General features: G+C 37.5%; 1 protein-coding gene across 22 annotated transcripts in view; it reads left to right on the plus strand.

Moving 5' to 3' along the window:
• The window catches only part of Nrxn3 (neurexin 3), a 1,606,331-nt gene that overhangs the window by 1,441,054 nt on the left and 144,410 nt on the right, over window positions 1-20,867 (plus strand). For all 22 annotated transcript variants that reach the window (XR_015045250.1, XM_085830590.1, XM_029484639.2 and 19 more), the window contains one exon: window positions 1,580-1,751. Coding sequence is in view for 21 of the 22 variants with exons in the window: in XM_085830590.1 (XP_085686716.1) it covers window positions 1,580-1,751 (172 nt within the window). In the remaining variant the exon portion in view is untranslated. The remainder of the gene's footprint in view (window positions 1-1,579; window positions 1,752-20,867) is intronic.

Raw genomic sequence — 20,867 nt, forward strand, 5'->3', positions numbered from 1 at the left:
TGCTGTTCATCACCAAGGAAGTCAGGACTGGAACTCAAGCAGGTCAGAAAGCAGGAGCTGATGCAGAGGCAATGGAAGGATGTTCTTTACTGGCTTGCTTCCCCTGGCTTGCTCAGCCTGCTCTCTTATAGAACCAAGGCTACCAGCCTAGAGATGGTCCCACCCACAAGATGAGAAAACGCCTTACAGTTGGATCTCATGGAGGCATTTTCTCAACTGAAGCTCCTTTCTCTGTGATAACTCCAGCTGTGTCAAGTTGACACAAAACTAGTCAGTACAGATACTAAGTCTGAGCATCCATAAATACTTCCTTGAACTTAAATGATATGGACTCTGGTCTTTAACTACACCATTCTTCTGCTTTCCCTTTCCCTGTTCATCCTCCTTCTACTCCTCAAACAAACAAATAGTAGATAAATAATGCTGATGAAAAAATACTATGACTCAACCTTGCCAATGTTAGAATAACAACTAAATCTTATTACCACCAAGTGCCCAGCCTATTGCCTATTGTAGTTGTCAGACAACTACAGAGATGAGGAAAACAGTCTTCTTCTCTCTTGCTCCATCCCTTCTGATACTTCACAGAGCTGTTATGCTTTTCCAGAAGGTTAAAGAAGCTGATTATATCTGATCAAGAAAGCCACTTTCATGTTATTTCATCATGAATACCAATTCCAACTCTTAGTCATAACCAATTATTAACGGGAAAGAGTAAGAGTTTTAATAACATCGTTATGTACGGTTCAGCGTTTCCGGGCATTTCCCCAGAGGTGGATGATCTCATTCCCCCGCCCCCCACTGTCATCTCCATCATCTTCATTCTCATTGCCATAATGTTTCCCTTCTAGAGCCCATTGCAATTTCTCTGTCCCCAAAGTCATTTTGAGCTATTGATGTTGCCTTGTACGGTATAGCGTAAGTGACAGAATGAATATTTTATCTCTAGATTAACTGAACAATAGGGCTACAAATCTGGGAAGTCACATGCTCTGAACACTCCTGTTCAGTTTCATTGCCCTTTGCTCAAAGTACCATTTGAGTTTGCTTTACAACTGCAGAAGATATCATCAGGGGTTTGGTCTACAGTGCCCATTCTTTGCCATTGGCTCAGAATCTTTGGTTACTCCTCCCCTTGGGAGTGACTTTCCCCCAAAATGTGCATGCAAGCTAATAGTATTTCCTTGACCCTGAATCCAAATTGTGCAATATTTCAGGGTTTAGTGTAGTATTAGCTCCTCCTAGGAGACAAAACCAATCCATCTCACAGAAATGAACTTTTCTCTACCATGTCTTAGTGTCAGGAAGTTCTGCACAGAAGCATCTGTATTGACCAAAGGCCATTGAATGCTGTAACTTGCACTGTGCAGCCAGTGAGAACAGTTTGGGTAGCTTTATACTATTTTTTTTTTATGTTCAGGATGAAAGCCCATGGAGAAATATCACATACTATTATTAACTTCATACTGACAGCTCCCCCTGGGCAGCTACCAGTTTATTGCTAGTTGGAGGATCAACATTAAAGGGAGTAAACCCCGGAGTCACTGGCAATCATGCCCTTTGTGTTTCTTTATTACAGGAACAAGGGAAAATTGGAGTTGTCTTCAATATTGGCACAGTTGACATCTCCATCAAAGAAGAGAGAACTCCCGTCAATGATGGCAAATACCACGTTGTGCGCTTCACCAGGAATGGGGGAAATGCTACACTTCAGGTGGACAACTGGCCAGTGAATGAGCATTATCCTACAGGTAACATCTTCCCTTTGGCCTCCCAGGATCACCATTCTTTGCCATTATTTATCATGATTATCATCAAATTATAGGCAAAGACTCTATCTATGCCTTTTATCTGAGAAAAGGAGCTCTTTCTTTAGGATTAGAGCAGCGTAGAAAGCTTCTGGAGACTTCCTAAGTATGCACTGAGTATTTTGTTTTTCAAACCTTAGACCAATGCTTCCTGACTGGTTCATACTGAAGATAAATATTCTCAGGTTTCTAGTTGAAAGAAGGGCCATCACCCTCATTGTCGATAATCACAAGATACTGAACGTTATATCTGCCTTGTGTGATGCTAGGTTGTTAGGTGTGGTTGAAGGGACAGATGGCAAGACGTGACAGAGAAAATATCCCAGCAAGTTTATTAACTCAGGGGAGCGATGAGAAAATACAATGGTAGAGTTCCCTTATTTATTTGAATTAGCCAAGTACTTTTCTCTCACTCCCACTAAGCCTGGGTTGCTCTTTAGAATCTGGTCCTAGCAGTGATTTTCCTAGGAAGCATGCTAGCATGGGAGATGGAGGGGCTAATCATGCATTTGAATTTCACAGTCCTGGAATGTGCAGCAGCAAATTCCCAGAGCCAGATGGCAAATCAAGGGCAGGGAGAGAGGAGATTGGCTTCTTTAAAGGGACTCATTCAAACAGTCCCTTAGCTTTCTCTCTCATCTCTTAAGTCTCCCACCAAGAATCCTGAACCCTGGCCATAAAAGCACCAAAAAGGGAACTTAAATACCCAACAAAAAACTGTTACTCCATAATTGCAGTGCAACCTAATGGACAGATAATGGAAAATAGCTCAGGAGATTGCACTTGTCACTAACGTGAACAAGATGCCTGTGGAACTTAGTGTCTGATGCTTGAAATGCCCCCATTTTGGTCTTCATTTTCTCTCACTTCCTCAGCAGTGAGATGAACATGCTGATAAAGCAGCCGAAATTCCATTTCCAGGATTCTGGGCATTTTGGTTAATAATTGATTATCATACCTGAAAGAAATATTCACAGTAAACTTGTATACTTGTGGCCCAAGACATTTTCTCAATAGCTTAAAGGCAATGATTAAGATTTTAGGCTTTGGATCAGGATTACATTTCTAAAAGGCAAATCAATAATGTGTAGTGCTTGGTTCTTCCAGGATATTCAGTTTCTCCCTATTCCTACTTTAAGCATTGTGGATACGAATCTCCCAAGGCACTGAAGGTATAAACATATTAATTGATTAATTACCTCATCTATTCATGTATCTGTTATTCCTAGATTTCCCACCCAAACAACCAGCTAAGCCAGTGATAGATCTCTGTTAGTATTTCTTAGATTCTCACATGCAAAAAAAAAAAAAAAAAAAAAAAAAAAAAAAAAAAAAAGACCTTATGAGGCTGTTTTGAGGATTTGAAAGAAGTCCCAGGTTACTGTGAATTTTTACCAACATCCAAATTCCTTGGACACTAATAGACTTGATTTTCAAGTTTTTGCTGCTTAAATCTGGGGATGTGATGGTAGGGTAAAATATGGGGAGAGAAAGTGAAATAGCAGAGACATTAAAAGCTGTTCATTTGTTTGTTCATAGGGAAAAATATCCATCTCCCTTTCTCCATGCCTCTTATCATTGGCACTACAATTTCTGCTCTAGGGCTTGTTGGTTGTCTTTCTGCTAAGAGTTTCAAAGATTTCTAAACTGATGTTAGCCATTTGCCCAGAGCCAATGGAGAATGAACAAATGTGTCGCCAGCAATGAGAAGCCATTGGGTGGTCATTTGAAAGCCACAGATACCTAAGAATACCAGTGACCCTTGCTGTGCACTTACCCCTTGTATCTTTAGCTCTAAATTATGGGTTGCCTCCTGTAGGCTTTCTGAGCAGAATAAACCTTTCTTTAATGCCAGTGCTTTTCCTGTCAACTATTATCATCACTGGTAACTCTCATTTATTTGTAATAAATGTTATTATTGTTGGGCAGAGTGGATCCTGGCAGTTAGAAATGTGCACCTTAGAGACACCTGAGTTAAGAACTTGTGTGTGTGTGTGTGTGTGTGTGTGTGTATGTATGTTTTAAGTCAGTTGTATGTCACAGGCATCTGGATCAGGAACTTGAAATGCCCTAAGTTTTGAAGTATCTGGTGCCTTTCCCCACATATAATTCAAGATACAGTAACACTGAAGCATGAAACAAGAATAAGAGTTGCCAACAGTTGGGATTTTTCTCCTCTGATGATTACTGTAACATTGGGAATGTATCAGATTCCTTCTTCAAAAATTCTCATTTATTTCCCTTGTACATTTTTCTTGTTAACTCTCCAGGCAGGTGCCCATTTTTTTTTTCAGAGCTGACAGTATAGTTTCAGACCTTCCCTGGGGCACAGAAGCTCACCACCCATCTAGTTTCCAGTCCTGATGATGCCTACATACCAAAACTTTTATGTCCAGGCTCAGTGAGAAGAACACATGTGAAATGTTTACCAAAAGGATATATGATCATGTAAGCACATACTACATAGTAGCTGCATTACAAGATGTGCTCATTTTATGCATGATTCGTTTAGACTATTTGCTAGCCTATGAGTTGGATAAACTGGATATTTCCTTTTTCAAGTTCAAATCAACATTGACAGTGATGGAGGCACCATTGCTAGCCTACAATAACATAACAACTGAAGGACAAAATCCAGACCAGATTAGTTCTTCACAAGTAGACACAGTTTCTACTCTTGCCCCCACAGTACAAGAGTATTACATTTCAAAAACCTGCCAAGACATCCTAAGTATCTTCTGCATCTTGAATAACTTAGTTTCTCTCTTATGACACTGAAACAATTAATTTAACTGAACTTAAGCAATCATTACTACAATATTAAAATATTTAAGTAGTTTATTTTAAAGTTAGTGCCACTATGACCTCTGTGTGGGAGCACATAACAGCAAAGTCACCAATCTAGTTAAAAGATATGCCCTCTCCTTTTCCCAAGACATCCTGTTATATTTACCTCAGCAATTGATTAGTAGACATTAAGAAAAATTCAGGTGTATTTTACCATAAAGGTCAGTTTTAGTGACCACATAAATATAGTTGTCATGAGATGAGAGGCAGGAAATTTACATTTAAGAAACAAATATTAACACAAACAGGTCCAAGTTGTCCTCATGACAGTGAGGTACTCTCATGTCATGGACCAATTAAGAATAATGTGTATTTTAAGGAGACAGTGTTTCTACCAAAGAGTCACTTGAGTTGTCTTATTCTAAGGGCACACTCTTGGAAGTCATCCCTGCCCACCACATCTGAAGGGGTCAGCTACATAACAGGATGAATGGGTCAGCTCTGGAATCTTTTCGCAGTCATTTATAGGAGTTTACCTGGCTTTACTGAAACATCCTACTGTGAAATACTGACAGCACAGCTGGACGTGGAGCCTTCAGCCCTGGCTCTTTGTGAATCACTAAGTATCCAAAATGGAAATAGTTCTGCAGCAATTGGGATCTTCTATCACTTGATTCTGGGAGACAGAACTCAAAAGTGACTTCTTTCTTTGAACCTGAAATAGAAAGGCTAAGGAAGAGGAGAGGGAAATAAAAGGAGAATGAGCTCAGAGCCATCATCCAGGCACTGACAAATGTGCTTGCTTTATATCCCCTCTGATTGCACTCTTTACACAATACAATGGTAAGGACAAGGGAGGGGAGGTGAAAGGTGAGTTGAACATGGGGAATTAATTTTAGCCATCACTCTGGGCCCCTGTGAGGCTGAGCTGAATATGATTGCTCAAGATCCACTCTCAAATGTGGGTTGGTGGCCATTATGCCACCAGGGTTTTCAGGATTCCATCATGGGTACCCTAAGAGCTTTGCAGGAGAAAGCCAGGTCTTTCAGAAATGATGAATGATAAGTAAGTTCAAAATGTATAGGAATTCTATCTTCCCATCCAAGAGTTTGTGAAGGAGAACCAAGCCTCCTTGATTTTCCATTATATAGCATATCAACTCAACTGAGGTACTCTTGGTTGAAATCCTTATCATGGTTCTATAAGTCACTATTCTATTTCTATCCTGAAATACCTAAGGCAATTAACTAATACAGGACAAAGCATGTTGATGCTCATGTTTCTGGACGTTATGTTCAATATCTGAAGCAATTAACTTAACCAAAAGTGAATACCTTATTAGTAAGGAAAGTTTATTTGAATCACAATTCTGGAATTTTCAGTCCAAGACTGAGTAAGACATTTGTTTGGAATTTCTCTTTATTATTATTATTATTTTCTTTATTTACATTTCAAATGTTATTCCTTTTCCTAGTTTCCCCTCTGAAACTAGCCTTCCCCACTCGCCCTGCTCACCAATCCACCACTCCCATTTCCTGGCCCTGGCATTCCCTTATACTGGGGCATAGAACCTTCACAGGACCAAGGATCTCTCCTCCCATTGATGAACCAACTAGGCCATCTTCTGCTACATATGCAGCTAGAGCCCTGAGTCCCACCACGTGTTTTCTTTGGTTGGTGGTTTAGTCCCAGGGAGCTCTGGAGATACTGGTAGGTTCATATTGTTGTTCCTCCTAAGGGGCTGCAAACTCCTTCAGCTCCTTGGGTACTCTCTCTAGCTCCTTCATTGGGGACCCTGTGCTTCATCCAATGGATGGCTGTGAGCATCCACTTCTATATTTGTCAGGCACTGGCAGAGCCTCTCAGGAGATCTATCAACCTGAGGATCTATCCCATAGACAACCAACAAAACCAGACACTATTGTGGATGCCAACAAAAGCTTGATGACAGGAGCCTGATATAGCTGTTTATAATTTCTAATAAAGGTCATATAATAGAAGAAATTTCACCTCATTAGGCAGGATACCAAGAAGAGACACATTAGTCCAAGGCCCTTTCAAAAGGACACACTTCTGATGAGCACATAACACCCTCTAATTACACTATTCAGGGGACCAATCCTTTAGTGAATGGACACTCATCCAAACTATAGCAAACTCTGAGAAGCTAAATAACTTGACAAGTGCTTCAATAGAACAAGATCAGAATCAAAATTCGTTCCTGATTCTTGCATTGCACCATCTCAAACATCCTGCCCACTGTACTTTTTCTGACTTGTTATTTTATTGATAGGTACACTCTTGGTAATATACAAATAAGACATTTTCTGAAACAGTAATCCATGCCTGGAGTAGTTTCAGTAGTAGTGTTTCTGACCCTTGGTACTCCTGACCTTTTGGGCTAAGTGACTGATGTGCATTGTGGCTGGTTCAGAGATGTGCTATCAGGAGCAACATAGGGTACTGAGTGGGATGTGTGATTTCTGTCCATTGTATGCCAGTAGTGGGTTTCCACAGAGTAAAATGTCTTCACTTCAGAGTGAAATCAACGATGACTAAGAATCAATGAATTAATAACCGGGTCTTTAAAATGTATTTCCATTACTCGTCATTCTGTTGTACCTTAAATGCCACGCTGGGAGATAGGAGATTGTGCCCATATGAACCTCACACTAGCTTACCAGGATTCCGAAGAGTTAAAAATAAGTACTATAAATAGACTCTTGATAAGATAATGAAATTTCTTAGGCCTTAGGTTTTCAGTAATTCCTAGTCAGAGAGGAGAAGTTTGTTCCTTTGCTTTGTGTGCAAATATTTGAGGCCTTACCAGATTGGCAGCATGCATTAAAACAAGTTCCACCTCTCTGATCACTTATCAGTTCAACATTTGTGTTCCCTTCAGTTCAAGGGTGGGAGTTGGGACCGGGGACATTGTTCATAAAGCCCTACAAAGGGAATAAAAATTTAAAAAGTACAAATGTAATCAAGAGGGAAAGCTGCCATATTTGAACTTGGATCCAAGACTACAATGTGTTCAAGCATTCTTGACCACAATTAAAAACACTCTCATAAGTAAATTCCTCAAGCAGGACAAAATATATCAATGAATCAATCAAACCAATACCGTCTAAATATCTGCACTGAAGAAGTGCCTTCCTAAGCCTTCAGGACTGACTTAAGATTCACAAGATTTGTTCTCTTTTGTCAAAAAGTTTCAACATAGTCTAGGCAGTCTTTGGTAGAAAATAGAGCATAAACATCTGTGTGCATCTCTAAATCCTAAACTACTCTCTACTTAGTTTCAGATTAATGTCATGAGGAAATGACAGTGTGAAAGTCTCATGTGTAATGCACTCCATGATACACACACATCTAATCCTGGGATCCATTAAGATACTGACTTTCACAATCCACTCCTGATTAGTTGAAATTTACCTTTAACAAGATCCACAGTTGCTATACGCACATCTAAAACTTAGGTCACCCTGGGCTAGGCATTGGGGAGTTTTGTTGAAATATTTTTGATAATCATTGATGTTTAGAAAGCTAAAAATAGTTTTCTTCTTGCATATTTACTATTAGCATTGCCCAGTATGCCAGCCAATTATCACATGTAACAACCACTCAGTATTTACAATGAGAATAGTACTACCGAGGCTCTACTTTTTTTCTTGAGAAATATTTATACCCTGTGTACTTTAAATATATTTTTTATTATTAAATGTACTTTTATCCAACTCTTACTTCTTGTTAGCTTCTATCAAATAGTACAGAACCAGAATATAACATGTATTATCTCCTTTTGGCTATTTTCTACCACTAAGTTCTCCACATCACTAATAGAATAATAAGCATGTGCTATGATAAACCTTCTGAGACTTTGTAGTATTTTTATTTTAACCAGAGCCAATAACATTATCTAATTCAGGGAGTTGCAGGAGAGTCAAGAGAGGATGGTGGGCAAAGGCAAGAGTTTTAGAATCTGACCATGAACAAAGTCCCTTCCCACTTCTCTCCTCTCTTACTACCTCCTCTTACTACCTCCTCAAATAAGTCTTCACCGTTGAGAAACTTCTATGTGCCTCATGTCTGTGTGTGTGCACTTTCTCCCATTAAAAACAAATGATGGCCCAGGCTGACATTTAATATAGGAAATTTCAAAAGGAGAGCTGCTAGAGATGTGTTTCTTAAATAGAAGTGACAGTGTACCCTTTCTTAAGCTATATTTCTGTACTCTGACAACATGATTATGGAGCATATCCATCAACAGACCTGACCCAAACAAAACAAAATAAAACCTAAAAACCAACCAACCAAACAAACAAAACAACCAACCAACCAACCAAATAAACAAAAAAAGATTATTTTTATCTGTAAAATCCTGATTGTGGATTGAGATTACTAGTCTTCTTCAATGTTCCTTAAATCTACTATGCACTCATGAAAGCTAATTGTACTTGCAGCTATCAAATACATGTAATTTACCACTTTTGGACACAGTTGAGTGTATGTTTGTTTGTTTGTTTGTCTGAGAATATCTTATGCACTGAAGTTTACTCAGAAAGGCAAAGAATTAGGAACAAAGCAACTTCTCATCTTGCTTATTCATCCTTCCTTTAAAAATCTCCAATTGTAAAAACATTCCCACGGTGAGGGTTTTGTTTCAAAGGAGTAAAATGGGGTAGATGATACCTGCATGAGACTGTAGGCAAGATAATTCCCGCCACATCTCTCTCTTCACAGACAAACAAACCAGTAGGCCTTGAAATACCCTGAAAGCTGAAGTGTGTTTGCTCCTACTTTATGGCTTAGCAAAGGCATATGTCAGTTTTGGTTTTGGTTTGAACATGTTGCTACACAAATAAGGCTGGGATGCCCTAGATTTTACCACATATTCAGAAATCCTGGCTTTAACTGGAACCGTCAAATTGTAATATTTTGTTCTGTAAAAGCAATCTCTGAGGCATATAAAGTTTGCAAGACCAAGGGGCCTCTCTTCCCAATGATGGCCGACTAGGCCATCTTCTGATACATGTGCAGCTAGAGACATGAGCTCCTGGAGTACTGGTTAGTTTATATTGTTGTTCCACCTATAGGGTTGCAGACCCCTTTAACTCCTTGGGCAAACTTTAAATTCCTCAGTACAGGGGAATGCCAGGGCCAAGAAAAAAAGCAATCTCTGAATTTTTTTTATAAAGCTACATTTTGAAATTTTGGCCTAGTCTAGAAATCGGCACTTCTCTGTTTACCAAGACATTTACCTTTATTAATATCACAAGTGGTGGTTTTTTGACTTTGGACGATCCTTTCCCTTTATGATCCCATTATCCCTCTTTCTTCTCTATCTAAGCAGGCAAGAGGATCCTGATTAAATGGAAGTCTGTCTTATTGCTTGATAGTCTTGCTTCAGGAAGTGGAGAAAGGATGCTTCATATGTTTGTCTTTATTTTTTTTTTATCAGACAAACCTTTCTCTTTAGTGGATTTCTAGTTACAAGATAAATACCTATGCATCTTGCAAGTTAAATGCAATTATTGCTATCATGCCTAGAGCCTTTCTCTCCTTTAAATGTCCCTTAGTAAATGATAAGCATTTCAAGGGAAACTGTAGACATCTGCTAATGTTAAAATAAAGTACAGTCACCCACAAGATAAAAAGAATATATATATATATGTATATATATATAGTTACTATATATATAGTAAATATTTTATATATAATTTATGTATAAAGAAGGATATCATACAGATGCTAAAACACTTGGGATCAGGGGAGAAGGAATATATTAACATTTGGCATATGGGAATTTTCCCCAAGACATTAAGCTAGTACATACCTCAAGATTACTTACAAAGGAGTTAAATAACACAGAATGGAGCTTGTTATAATAATGAAGATTTATAACAGATAATATGCAAGCAATTATAGTAACTATAGACATTATTTACACACAATTCACTTGTGAACAGGTTGTGCTTTTAGTCTATAGACTCGTTAGAAAAAAGAATAATTTTTTCTGCACATACTTGTTGAACTTCATAGAATACATAGCTCTGTCTGGCCTATATTATTCATTATTTTTAATGAAGCCATGGAATTTACAGGAGAAGGTAGAATTTTGTAAATTGAAAAAGCATATTATATTTTTTAAGTTCTAAGTCAAATACTTAAGATTTTGCTTGATGGTGCAAATAATACACATTTAAGGATTACTTCTGAATATTATTTGATGATAAATATGATTGAAATTATTTATTTTACAAAACTTTAGTGCATGTGTGTATGTGTGTGTATACATGTGCTGGTGCACACATAAAGGTTAGAAGACTACTTACAATTATCAGTTCTTCTCTTCTATGATATGTGGTTCCAGAGTTTGAATTCAGATTGTCAAGTTTGGCAGAAAATGCCTTTGCTCACTGAACCAATTGAACACTCTTGGTAGTTCCAAAATTTCTTCAATTCCACATACTATGCATATATTTTAGGGCACATCGTTGGAATAGTGCTTCAAGGATTAGAAATGTAGGAAGATCCCATTTATGAGACAATAATGGTCATTTGAAACCATGTGACATAAAACTATACTAGCATCGTGCTCCTCGTGAAGCATCCATATGAATATAAACATCGTAATCCACATGGCATTCTTCTCAATTAGAGCAATCATCTAATACTATGTAGCTCTAAATCTAAGTTTAATGATTGTTATAGGAGATGATATTGTTTCATAGAAGCTACAATTTAGTTGTCAATAAAAGTTCTAGAATATATGATTTAGGATTACTCTTTAATCATGATTATCTGGGACTACCACCTCAACTATCTGATATGATTTGTCTGTCCTTCTTTGTTCTCTACTTTAGATTTGGCCATATTCCATGTTTTACAATGTTAACATGAGAGCTTAGACTTATGTATAAACAAAGATTTCAAATGCATTCACTTCTGTTTACATTTTCTATGAAGCTTCAGAGTCTCTCTAGTTATTTAAAGTCTAAAACGTATTTTAAATTTCTTTTATAGAGGATATACAAATGTGTATATACTTATATACATGTGTATGCATATATCCTTTATAATTCTATGAAGTAGAAAGATTAATTAATTAATTAATGAGAGCCTATGCTTTTAATCACTCAACCAATTATAATCATATTGCAGCTCAATACAAAAAGATAAAGTCTTCTAGAAACTGGATCAATACCTCAGTAGGCTAAAGATTGTGTGTGTTTGGGGAAGGGGTGGCAGAAGGGAAAGATGGAATGAAGCAAGGGCAAGAAAGCATTTTTAATCTTCAATTCTTGGCATTAATGTAGATTTTATTAGTTTCCCAGTAATATTTACAGTGTGCTGTGTGAAATGCATTTCTTTCTTACACAGTGTTCTGTAAGTCTCTAATGCATTGGGTGAGCCTAGACAGCTTGTTGTCCCATTCTCTCTCTCTCTCTCTCTCTCTCTCTCTCTCTCTCTCTCTTAAATTTAATTTGGTCTCTAATTTGTTTTTTACACTCCATATTCCATTCCCTGTCTCCCCCATCCACACTCTGATGGCTCCACATCCCACACCTCCTCCCCACCCCACCCCGTCTCCATGTGAATGCCCACATCCTCCACCCCACCTGACCTCTAAACTCCCTGGGGCCTCCAGTCTCTTGAGGGTTAGGTTCATCATCTCTGAATGAACACAGACCCAGAAGTCCTCTACTGTATGTGTGTTTGGGGCCTCCTATCAGCTGGTATATGATGTCTGTTTAGAGGTCCAGTGTTTGAGAGATCTCGGGAGTCCAGATTAATTGAGACGGTTGGTCCTCCTACAGGATTGCCCTTTTCCTCAGCTTCTTTCAGCCTTCCCTAATTCATCAAGAGGGGTCAGCTGCTTCTGTCCACTGGCTGGGTGCAAACATCTGCATCTGACTCTTTCAGATGCCTGTTGGGTCTTTCAGGAGGCAGTCATGATAGATTCCTTTTCGTGAGTGCTCCATAGCCTCAGTAATAGTGTCAGGCCTTAGGACTTCCCTTTGTGTTGGATCCCACTTTGGGCCTGTCACTGGACCTTCCATTTGCATCACTGTAATTATTTCAGAAAGGAACAATTATGGGTCATATATGTGACTGTGGGATGGCAACCCCATCCCTCATTTGATGTCCTGTCTTCCTACTGGAGGTGGGCTCTATAAGTTCCCTCTCCCTACTGTCAGGCATTTCATCTAAGGTCCCTCCCGTTGAGTTCTGGGAGTCTTGGTTTCCCATTCTCAAATGCTAATTGGACATACACAGTGTGGCATAAGAAGACCTCAGGATTAGATATATAAGAAAACAATGGCAATTCAACAGAAATCAAACATAAGAGTTACTTCAAATACTATAAATGAGTTATAAAAACATATACCACTGTTTTAGATATTAGAACTCTAGGCCAGCTATTTTATCTAGATATTCCTCTACCCTCATCAGTAGAATGGATTTGCACAGAGGCATCTTTTTAGTTATGTACCTCATCATTTAACAAGTTTTTATTATACATGTAGTGTGTGAATCTGTGCTAGGCAATGGGTACACAATGAAAGATTAAACATAGCTCCCTTATTCAATGATGTTTTAGATAGTGGAGAAGCAATAAAAGTACATGAAGAGGTAGTGATAATCCTTCTGATGAGCAATAATGGCTCACATATTGCGCCAAGTTATTGAATCAGTCTACATAATAGACCCACGAGGATAGGAGCTATTTTTAATCATTTTATAAGTAGGCATACAGAGTCTTTTTAAGATCTGCTAACTTTCCCAGGTCACAAACAAGTACATGAAGATCCAAAACTCAAACCCCTTGTGTCTTGAAGGAAAACATGCTACCTAACATTGTACCTCACCCCCAATTCCACACAGTAAAAGAAAATGCTATTTTATGTTTGACTGAGATCTAGAATCAATAAAAGTCACACTGATATGTCTAAATTATACATACCTGGGTACCACATAGAGTTTAACATGCCTGGGGTTAAGTTGTGCCCTTGGTTATATATCTTTATTGAGATAGAATTAAAGAACCCAATCATATTCATATATATATATATATATATATATATATATATATATATATATATATATTCTAATGAGTTTGGACTTCTGATTTTATCATCATATCATCAGTTTTGATAAATAAACATAGCCACTGTGTTTGACTCCACTTGATAAAACTTTTCTACTCTTTCTAGCAGCAAAATATGAATCTCAGTCTTTCACAGTGAAGCAAATGTGAGGCTGTGCACATTTGCTACAGATACTTTTTCCAAAGGCCAAGTTTTGGATTTCACAGACTTGTTTTTACCCATACTACAACTCTTTTTGACGCTCCCCCTGTCAATGGGAGTTCAGTCCTTGGGAACAGTTAAAATAGTACTGTTATGCTCATTCCCATAGAAACACTAAGGAGGTCAAACTCAGGATAAGTGGAAGAGTCAAATGTGTTTACTCACACTCAAAAACAGCAAACAGCAATCAGGCACAAACTCCAGTTTGACTACTGAAGCACTCCAGATGGAATTGTATACAGAGCTCAGTTTCCTGCTTGACAAATATAAAATTCACATGCGAGTTTACCACTGTGTCTCACATCCCACTGTATGCAAAATACTCGGTAATCCTATTATTAAAGATTTGCTAGAAGAATACTTTTGCCTATTGTAAAACTGCCACCCCTTCACATAGAATTAAAATAGATTTGTATTCATCTTAATAACACTCTGGTGATGTGGTTTTCTTAGATTTCAGTGGTGAGATCATTTTTGCAAAAGTCTATAAATGTGTGAAAACAGAAAATTCTAGAAAGGCCTATATCATAATCTATCATTGAGTAAAGGACTTCAGAGAAATAATAGTGAGTAAAGGTAACACAGACCCAATACTGATCCTGAAATACTCCGTAGAACACCTAGAAAAGAGTTTGATTATTAGCATTTTAGAGATAAAGAAACTGAGAGATATTAAGAAGCATAACCAGTATTACTGAGCTAGTTAATGATGGAAGAAACCTTGGTTTAAATATACCCAGGGGCACCTTGATGGTTTTATTTTGACCACTGATCTGAAAACTTTTTCACTACCTGGCCCCATAGTAATTTTATAGATTTTGAAACCCTATACTTAACCGAAATGTTTTATTTATGAATCACATTTATAAATACTATATATGTACAGCTGGTTTCACAGGTCTTTCCTGCCATCATTCAAATCTGTACTTGTATTGCAAAAGCAACCATAGATAATATGTTTAGGAATGTGCCTGGTAGGTTTCTAATGAAACATGGTGTGATTACATATAAACAAGCTGTGATGGGCCCTGATTAGTTGAGGGGACTCTGAAAGAAATTATGTATATTTTGAAGGCTATGGTTATGCTTGTTTATTTACTTAAGATTACGGGACCTTGAAAAATCTCTAGTGGATGAGTTAAATCTCCAGGGACAATATACTATACACAGTTCAATAGTGCTGCTACACAGAGAAATGTAGAAATGCTAGTTGGGTGATTCCAGGATAAAGGAATGGAGAGACACCAAAATTGGACAGGGAATCTAGTTTCATGTATTTGAAGACATCAGACACAATAAATAGGCACAAGAGCAGCAAAAGAAACGAACAAACAAAAACTGTGTACTCTTTCCCATCCTTTACAAGAAAGGCACAGATTCAATTCTGAGTTCATATGTGTTATATTGTACCTTGCTTGGAGCCAGTTCTGATGACAATGGGAATCATAATTTGTCTAGTTCTGCTACTACCACTGTGTGACTGCAAGCTAAAGTGATTCCCAACAGCCTTTCCTCCCTTTCCCTTGAGAAGTTGCCAACTGTTCTGTATAAGCCCTGGGCTCTCTCACTCAGTGACCTAGACAGCTCTTGCTAATCCTTCTCCATGAAGGTGGCAGCCACAGGAACACCTGTCTTTTCTTTGGTCAGCTCCTTTTTGCCTTCATTTTCTTGCCATGAATTGTGTGTCCTAATGTTGACAGCTTTTGTTTGAGTCATGGGGGCTGACTGTCTTTACATAAGGTTTAGCTTACTCCCTGCCGTGACGTTTCTGACACTTTAGAATCTAGTTCACTGTTATCAAAGGTACACAACAACAACAGCAACAACAACCAGGCTATGAATTTTATTGAAGTGTTTAAAATAAACTTTTTAAAAATTCAGTTTGATCTTTATCTTTCTGCTTCCCCTTGTTTCTTGTAAATCCCATTTATTTCTTATTTCTATGGATTTGCTTGTCTCTCTGTAGATTCTGCATACGATGAGATAATGCAGTATTTTTCTTGCCATACAACAAAGCCGCTATGAAGAATAAGTAAACATAGAAGTCTAACGTACAACAGAAAGTGCCTCATTATAGCATTGTGTATATTCACAATTTACCCAAAATAGTTGAGCTATAATGTGTGTGTATATATATATATATATACACACACATTATATGCATATACATGCCATTGTTTGAGACAGGCTGTGTTACTTCACTTGAGTGTATAATTAATTCATTAGTTGTATTTTTATCAGGGTGTCAGACCATGTTGAACATCTTAAACATATATAAAGAAGATTTCAACTTTAAAAATTCAAACCCATACAATGAATTATATGTACAAAATGGGGATTCTTTGCATTTCAGTAACCCCAGTGTTACCGTCAATAAAATCACCAATCAAAACTAAAGTTTCAAATGTCAAAATAGAAAGCATAACAACAGTTTGTTTCCTATAACTCAAACAACATGGAGATAATTCCCTTTCAAGTTGCCTTTTATTAGCCAAATACAGTAAATTCCCCATGAGTGTTAAATTGCTTCTGAGCTCTCTGCCTACCTATAAATAACAATATTATAATCCTGGTAAAGAGTTTCTTTTATTAGCCTTAAATAAGTAAATATATTTGGAAGCAATAGGAAAATGGCAAATACTTTGTTAACAATTACTTAAAATTTTAAACAAAATTTATTCTATCAAAATAATTTTTTTACAATCATAAGTGATTTTTCTTTCTTTTTTTCAAAAGTGTAGATTTGCCCAGCTCACCTAGACTCTATGAAAAAAAATGGAGAAAAAGCTGACTCAGGAATCTAGGAGAGTTAGAAAACACACACACACACATATATGTATATATGTATGTGTGTGCATATACATGTACACACACACACACACACACACACACACATATATATATATATATATGCATCTACCATAAATGGTAATGTAAAATAAAAGACCATTTAGAATCTTAGACAGCCAAAGTTTAAAACTATCTATTTAATTCTCTGTACCTGTATAAAATTGTTGACAATTTCCTTAAGTGAAATTCAAACTGAAATAGAACTTTAATGCCTTTAAGATGTTCAAAATAAAGGGCCGAGTTTTCCTGAATTTTCTGAGTGGTTATAGTACCTGGCTCAGGACAGATGGTATAGATGAGTATAAAGTCACTCCTGGGAGAGGATATGTGGTTTTCAAGGAGCCATGGGCTTCCCTAGAGGAAGGAGAACAATGAAATCTAACAGATTTGCTTCATTTTGTGACTCTTTCTGACCTCTGAGAATTTTGAGCTCGAGCAGGTCCATAAAGGGAATTTTGAAATACACTTAATAGAGTTGTTCTTGAAATAAGTCAACTGAACTGAGCCAGGTGCTACAGCAACACATGTTCTATAAGCCCTGGCCAATCCTGATCCCATACCTTTCTAGGAAACTCTAGCCTCGCTTTCATTCTCAGTAGCTGAAGACAAGCTGTGCCAACCACTTATTCAAGCACATCTTCCTCCCTAATCTTTCTGCAGTAAAAGAACACATAACTCCAGCTGTTTCTGATCAGCCCTGAAGCCAAGTATTTCCAAGGACAGAATGATGTGAATGACGTTGTTCATTTCTTGCTGTCTTGTTTCTCCTGAGTTGCATTCATCAGTCTTTAGACAGCATCCTTGGGTTTGATGGGATATTTCAAACCTTGTTCAGAAGTCTAAACCCTTGGAAGGATTCTAGTAGAACTGAAATAATCCTTCATGGCTGAATAATCAGAATTCAAATCTTGAAACCAAGAGAACTGCATGGTTTCCCTTCACTTGTCACATCTTTCCCTAATTACACCCTAACCTCACTAATGTTGTAAGTGCTCTCTGACAAGACAGCATGGAACATCAATAGATACTGTGTGAACCCAAGAAGGCAAATTGAGTCACTCAAAAGCCTGATTTTAATGTCTTGGATCATTACTGCAAAGATAAAAGCAAGTCTCTAAAAGAGTGAAATTCAAAGGAACCTAGTAATTAGGGTGGTAAAAATACTAGGTCACCTGATACATTTCCCTAGTTGGTTGAGAAATTTCTGTACAGTATAGGCTAATTTTATCAGTCTAATTTGAAATGTTATAGATGATATAATTTGTCCTTTCTTTCTGCTGAGAGAATAGATCTGTCTGATTTCTTAGGCTTTTAATTTTTTCAAAGTCTGTTTGATTAGGAATGTCAGTTGAAATGATTCTGAATTATTTCTTTAAACCATGATTATTTATTTCGTATAACTTTTTAAGAAGTGCCAAGTTTCTAGTGAATATATAAAAATGAGCTTTGGATTGAAATAACTTTAGATGTGTTTCTTAGATTGCCAAGATTTAGTACCATACATTTAATATTGCAAATGACTAAGAGAGGACAGGGTATTTCTATTTTACTGATATGCCTGAAATGCACCCATTTCAAATATATAAGAAACTTAGTTGTCACAGAACCTTTTAAGTTATATAATTTAATAGTTTGTTGGATGACAGACACCTATCTTTTGAAGGATCAGAGATTGTCAATGATATGCATGTTCTGTCATACTTACGATCCATCAGTAAGTGATGTTATGGTGTATTGCAAATTATGGAAGTAGATTGAGAATAATATTTTACAGCACTTGCTTTTTAGTATGTCCATTGGTTTTATAAGAAAACGAGAGGGCTGGGGAGATGAGTCAGTGAGCAAAAGCATGCACGGCTCTTGCAGAAGACTAGACTTTGGTTTCCATTACCCATTTCCAGTTGTTTGTAATGGCCTGTAAGTCCTGACACCCTTTGATGGCCTCTGCAAGTTTCTGGACTCGTGTACACATCCCCTGCCTGGCAAACACACAAATGCACATATTTAAAGATATTTGTAAAAAAAAAAAAAAAAAAAGCCAAATGCACACCTACCACAAGCAATATAGTGGACATTGTGACATAAATAAATATTGTAAATTTATAAATCATTTTGAATCTATCATCAGCTATGTTCCTAAAATTATTTATAAAACCCCCAATGTTAAAATATTGTTATACAAGGCATCACACCCACGATAGACTCTAATCCTCAAGCCATGGCATAAGTCATGCTGTACTTCTAATGACTGACAAGTGTATGTATCTCAAAGTGTCTTTCAGAACGTTAAACAATGTTAGTGGTTCTTCCTCTTCTTTAACACTTCAGTCTTCAGTTTTGATGGTTTTCATGGTGTTTTGTTTGTTTGTTTGTTTGTTTGTTTTGTTTTCTGGAGCCTACCTATCATTCATATGCTAAGATATGTCATTCTGATACTGGTTCGTAATTCCTAGGGAAATGCACTTACAGGGGCTTCTTTTTGCTAAACTATAAACTATAAAACACTAGTGCTTAAGGCTGCTTTTTAACAGCCTAGGTTGAAAGATGGAACTCCTTTTCCCTAGCTTTTCCTTTAAAGGTTTTGTTTTGAATATTGTGCGTTGATAGAAAAGGTTGGAGTGTATGTTTTGCTACTCTAAGTAAATATAGGTAATCCCAGACCAGCAATTATTCATATCCTAATGTAACATAAATTGTTCGTTTAAGATTAATTTCTAAAAGTTAGGCTGAAGGATGGAAGTAAAAGCTATGTTTGTTCAAAGAGTGTGTGAACTTGTAGTAACCCTGTGGAGCCATTAGTGGCAAGTCACAGGCATTGGTAGGGATCACAGTGCCAGGCAGCCAGAGTGCATCCTACTCTTTTTAATAAAGTGTCCACTCTTCGTTCAAATAATGATGAGAAGAGGTTAATTAGGGTCTGCCCCTTCTTAGAGAAATGGAGAAATATCCATTCTTCTTGACATTCCTTCCATTTTCCCTCTACGGCCTCACCTTTCTCTTCAGTGGCTGTATTATTGTATCACTTCTTGGATTTGGTCATTCTTTCCTCAGAAAGAGGCACATGCTAAAGTTATGTAGCAAGGACCCAGGTCTGTGCTTCCATACCAAGTCTTCATCCATGGCTCTGCATTCCAAATTTCTTTGACTCCAGAGGCAGAGCCTAAGATGCTTTCTGCTTCCTATAGGGCCTTGGTGACAACCTGTGTATAAGAGAATTTTTTGTTCTCTACATCAAGTAAACAGTTCACAGATTCAAGGGTTCAGTTTAGTTCCAGACTATCATTTCTAGTTTTCTGTATGTTGTTTGTTGTTTTGTATTTCTGTGAATCATAAGGCACATAAGACTCAAACCTACTACCTCCATTTCCCTTTGTTCCAAAGAAATTAGGAAACTAATCGGTAAAAGAAAATGTATTTATTTATAGTTTGAAACATGAAGGAGATGAGAACCTTTTTTCCAGTATGTGTGTGGCCATATTATAAGTTATTGAAAACATATGTAAGTGAAGCTGTGAGATAAGTAAACATGGTGGGAAGGAGACATTGGCCCAGATTGCAACTGTTCTACACCCAAGATAGTGGGGTGTTGTTGTTGTTGTTGTTGTTGTTGTTGTTTTGTCTTGTTTTGTTTTAACTCACATCTAGGCCAAGGTATGAGATCCACCATTTTTTTGAATAGAAAAGAATCTCAAAATCTGTGGCATGTATTATGACACTCTTTTCTACCACAGTACAAAGATTCATTCTCTGATAGGTATAATAAATATTGTGCCATTCATTTGAAGATCAACTTGAAGCACCTACTTCCTCTTGTCTGATAATCATATCAATTTTTCAAGTGAAAAAGGGCAGGGCAAAGCCAGAAACACTGGAAAGAAGCTCAGTTGTCTGTCTTTGGCTCTCTTCTCCCAGCTTCAGGATACTATGACCAAGGCCACAGTTTTGATGGGTTTGCTATATACTGGTTAGGATTCATCTGGGATTATTGAGTTGGAGGAGCAGTTTAGGCGGCTGGATGTGGCAGAAGGAGGGGTGAGCGCACCCCCAAGTAGGTTCAGTCTTCCGTACACATCAGCTTTGTGAATGGGCCATAGGCTAATGAGTCTA

Source organism: Mus caroli, unplaced genomic scaffold (genome assembly GCF_978045245.1).
Source record: "Mus caroli unplaced genomic scaffold, Mus_caroli_1 scaffold_14, whole genome shotgun sequence".
In the NCBI taxonomy this organism is placed as follows: Eukaryota; Metazoa; Chordata; class Mammalia; order Rodentia; family Muridae; genus Mus; species Mus caroli.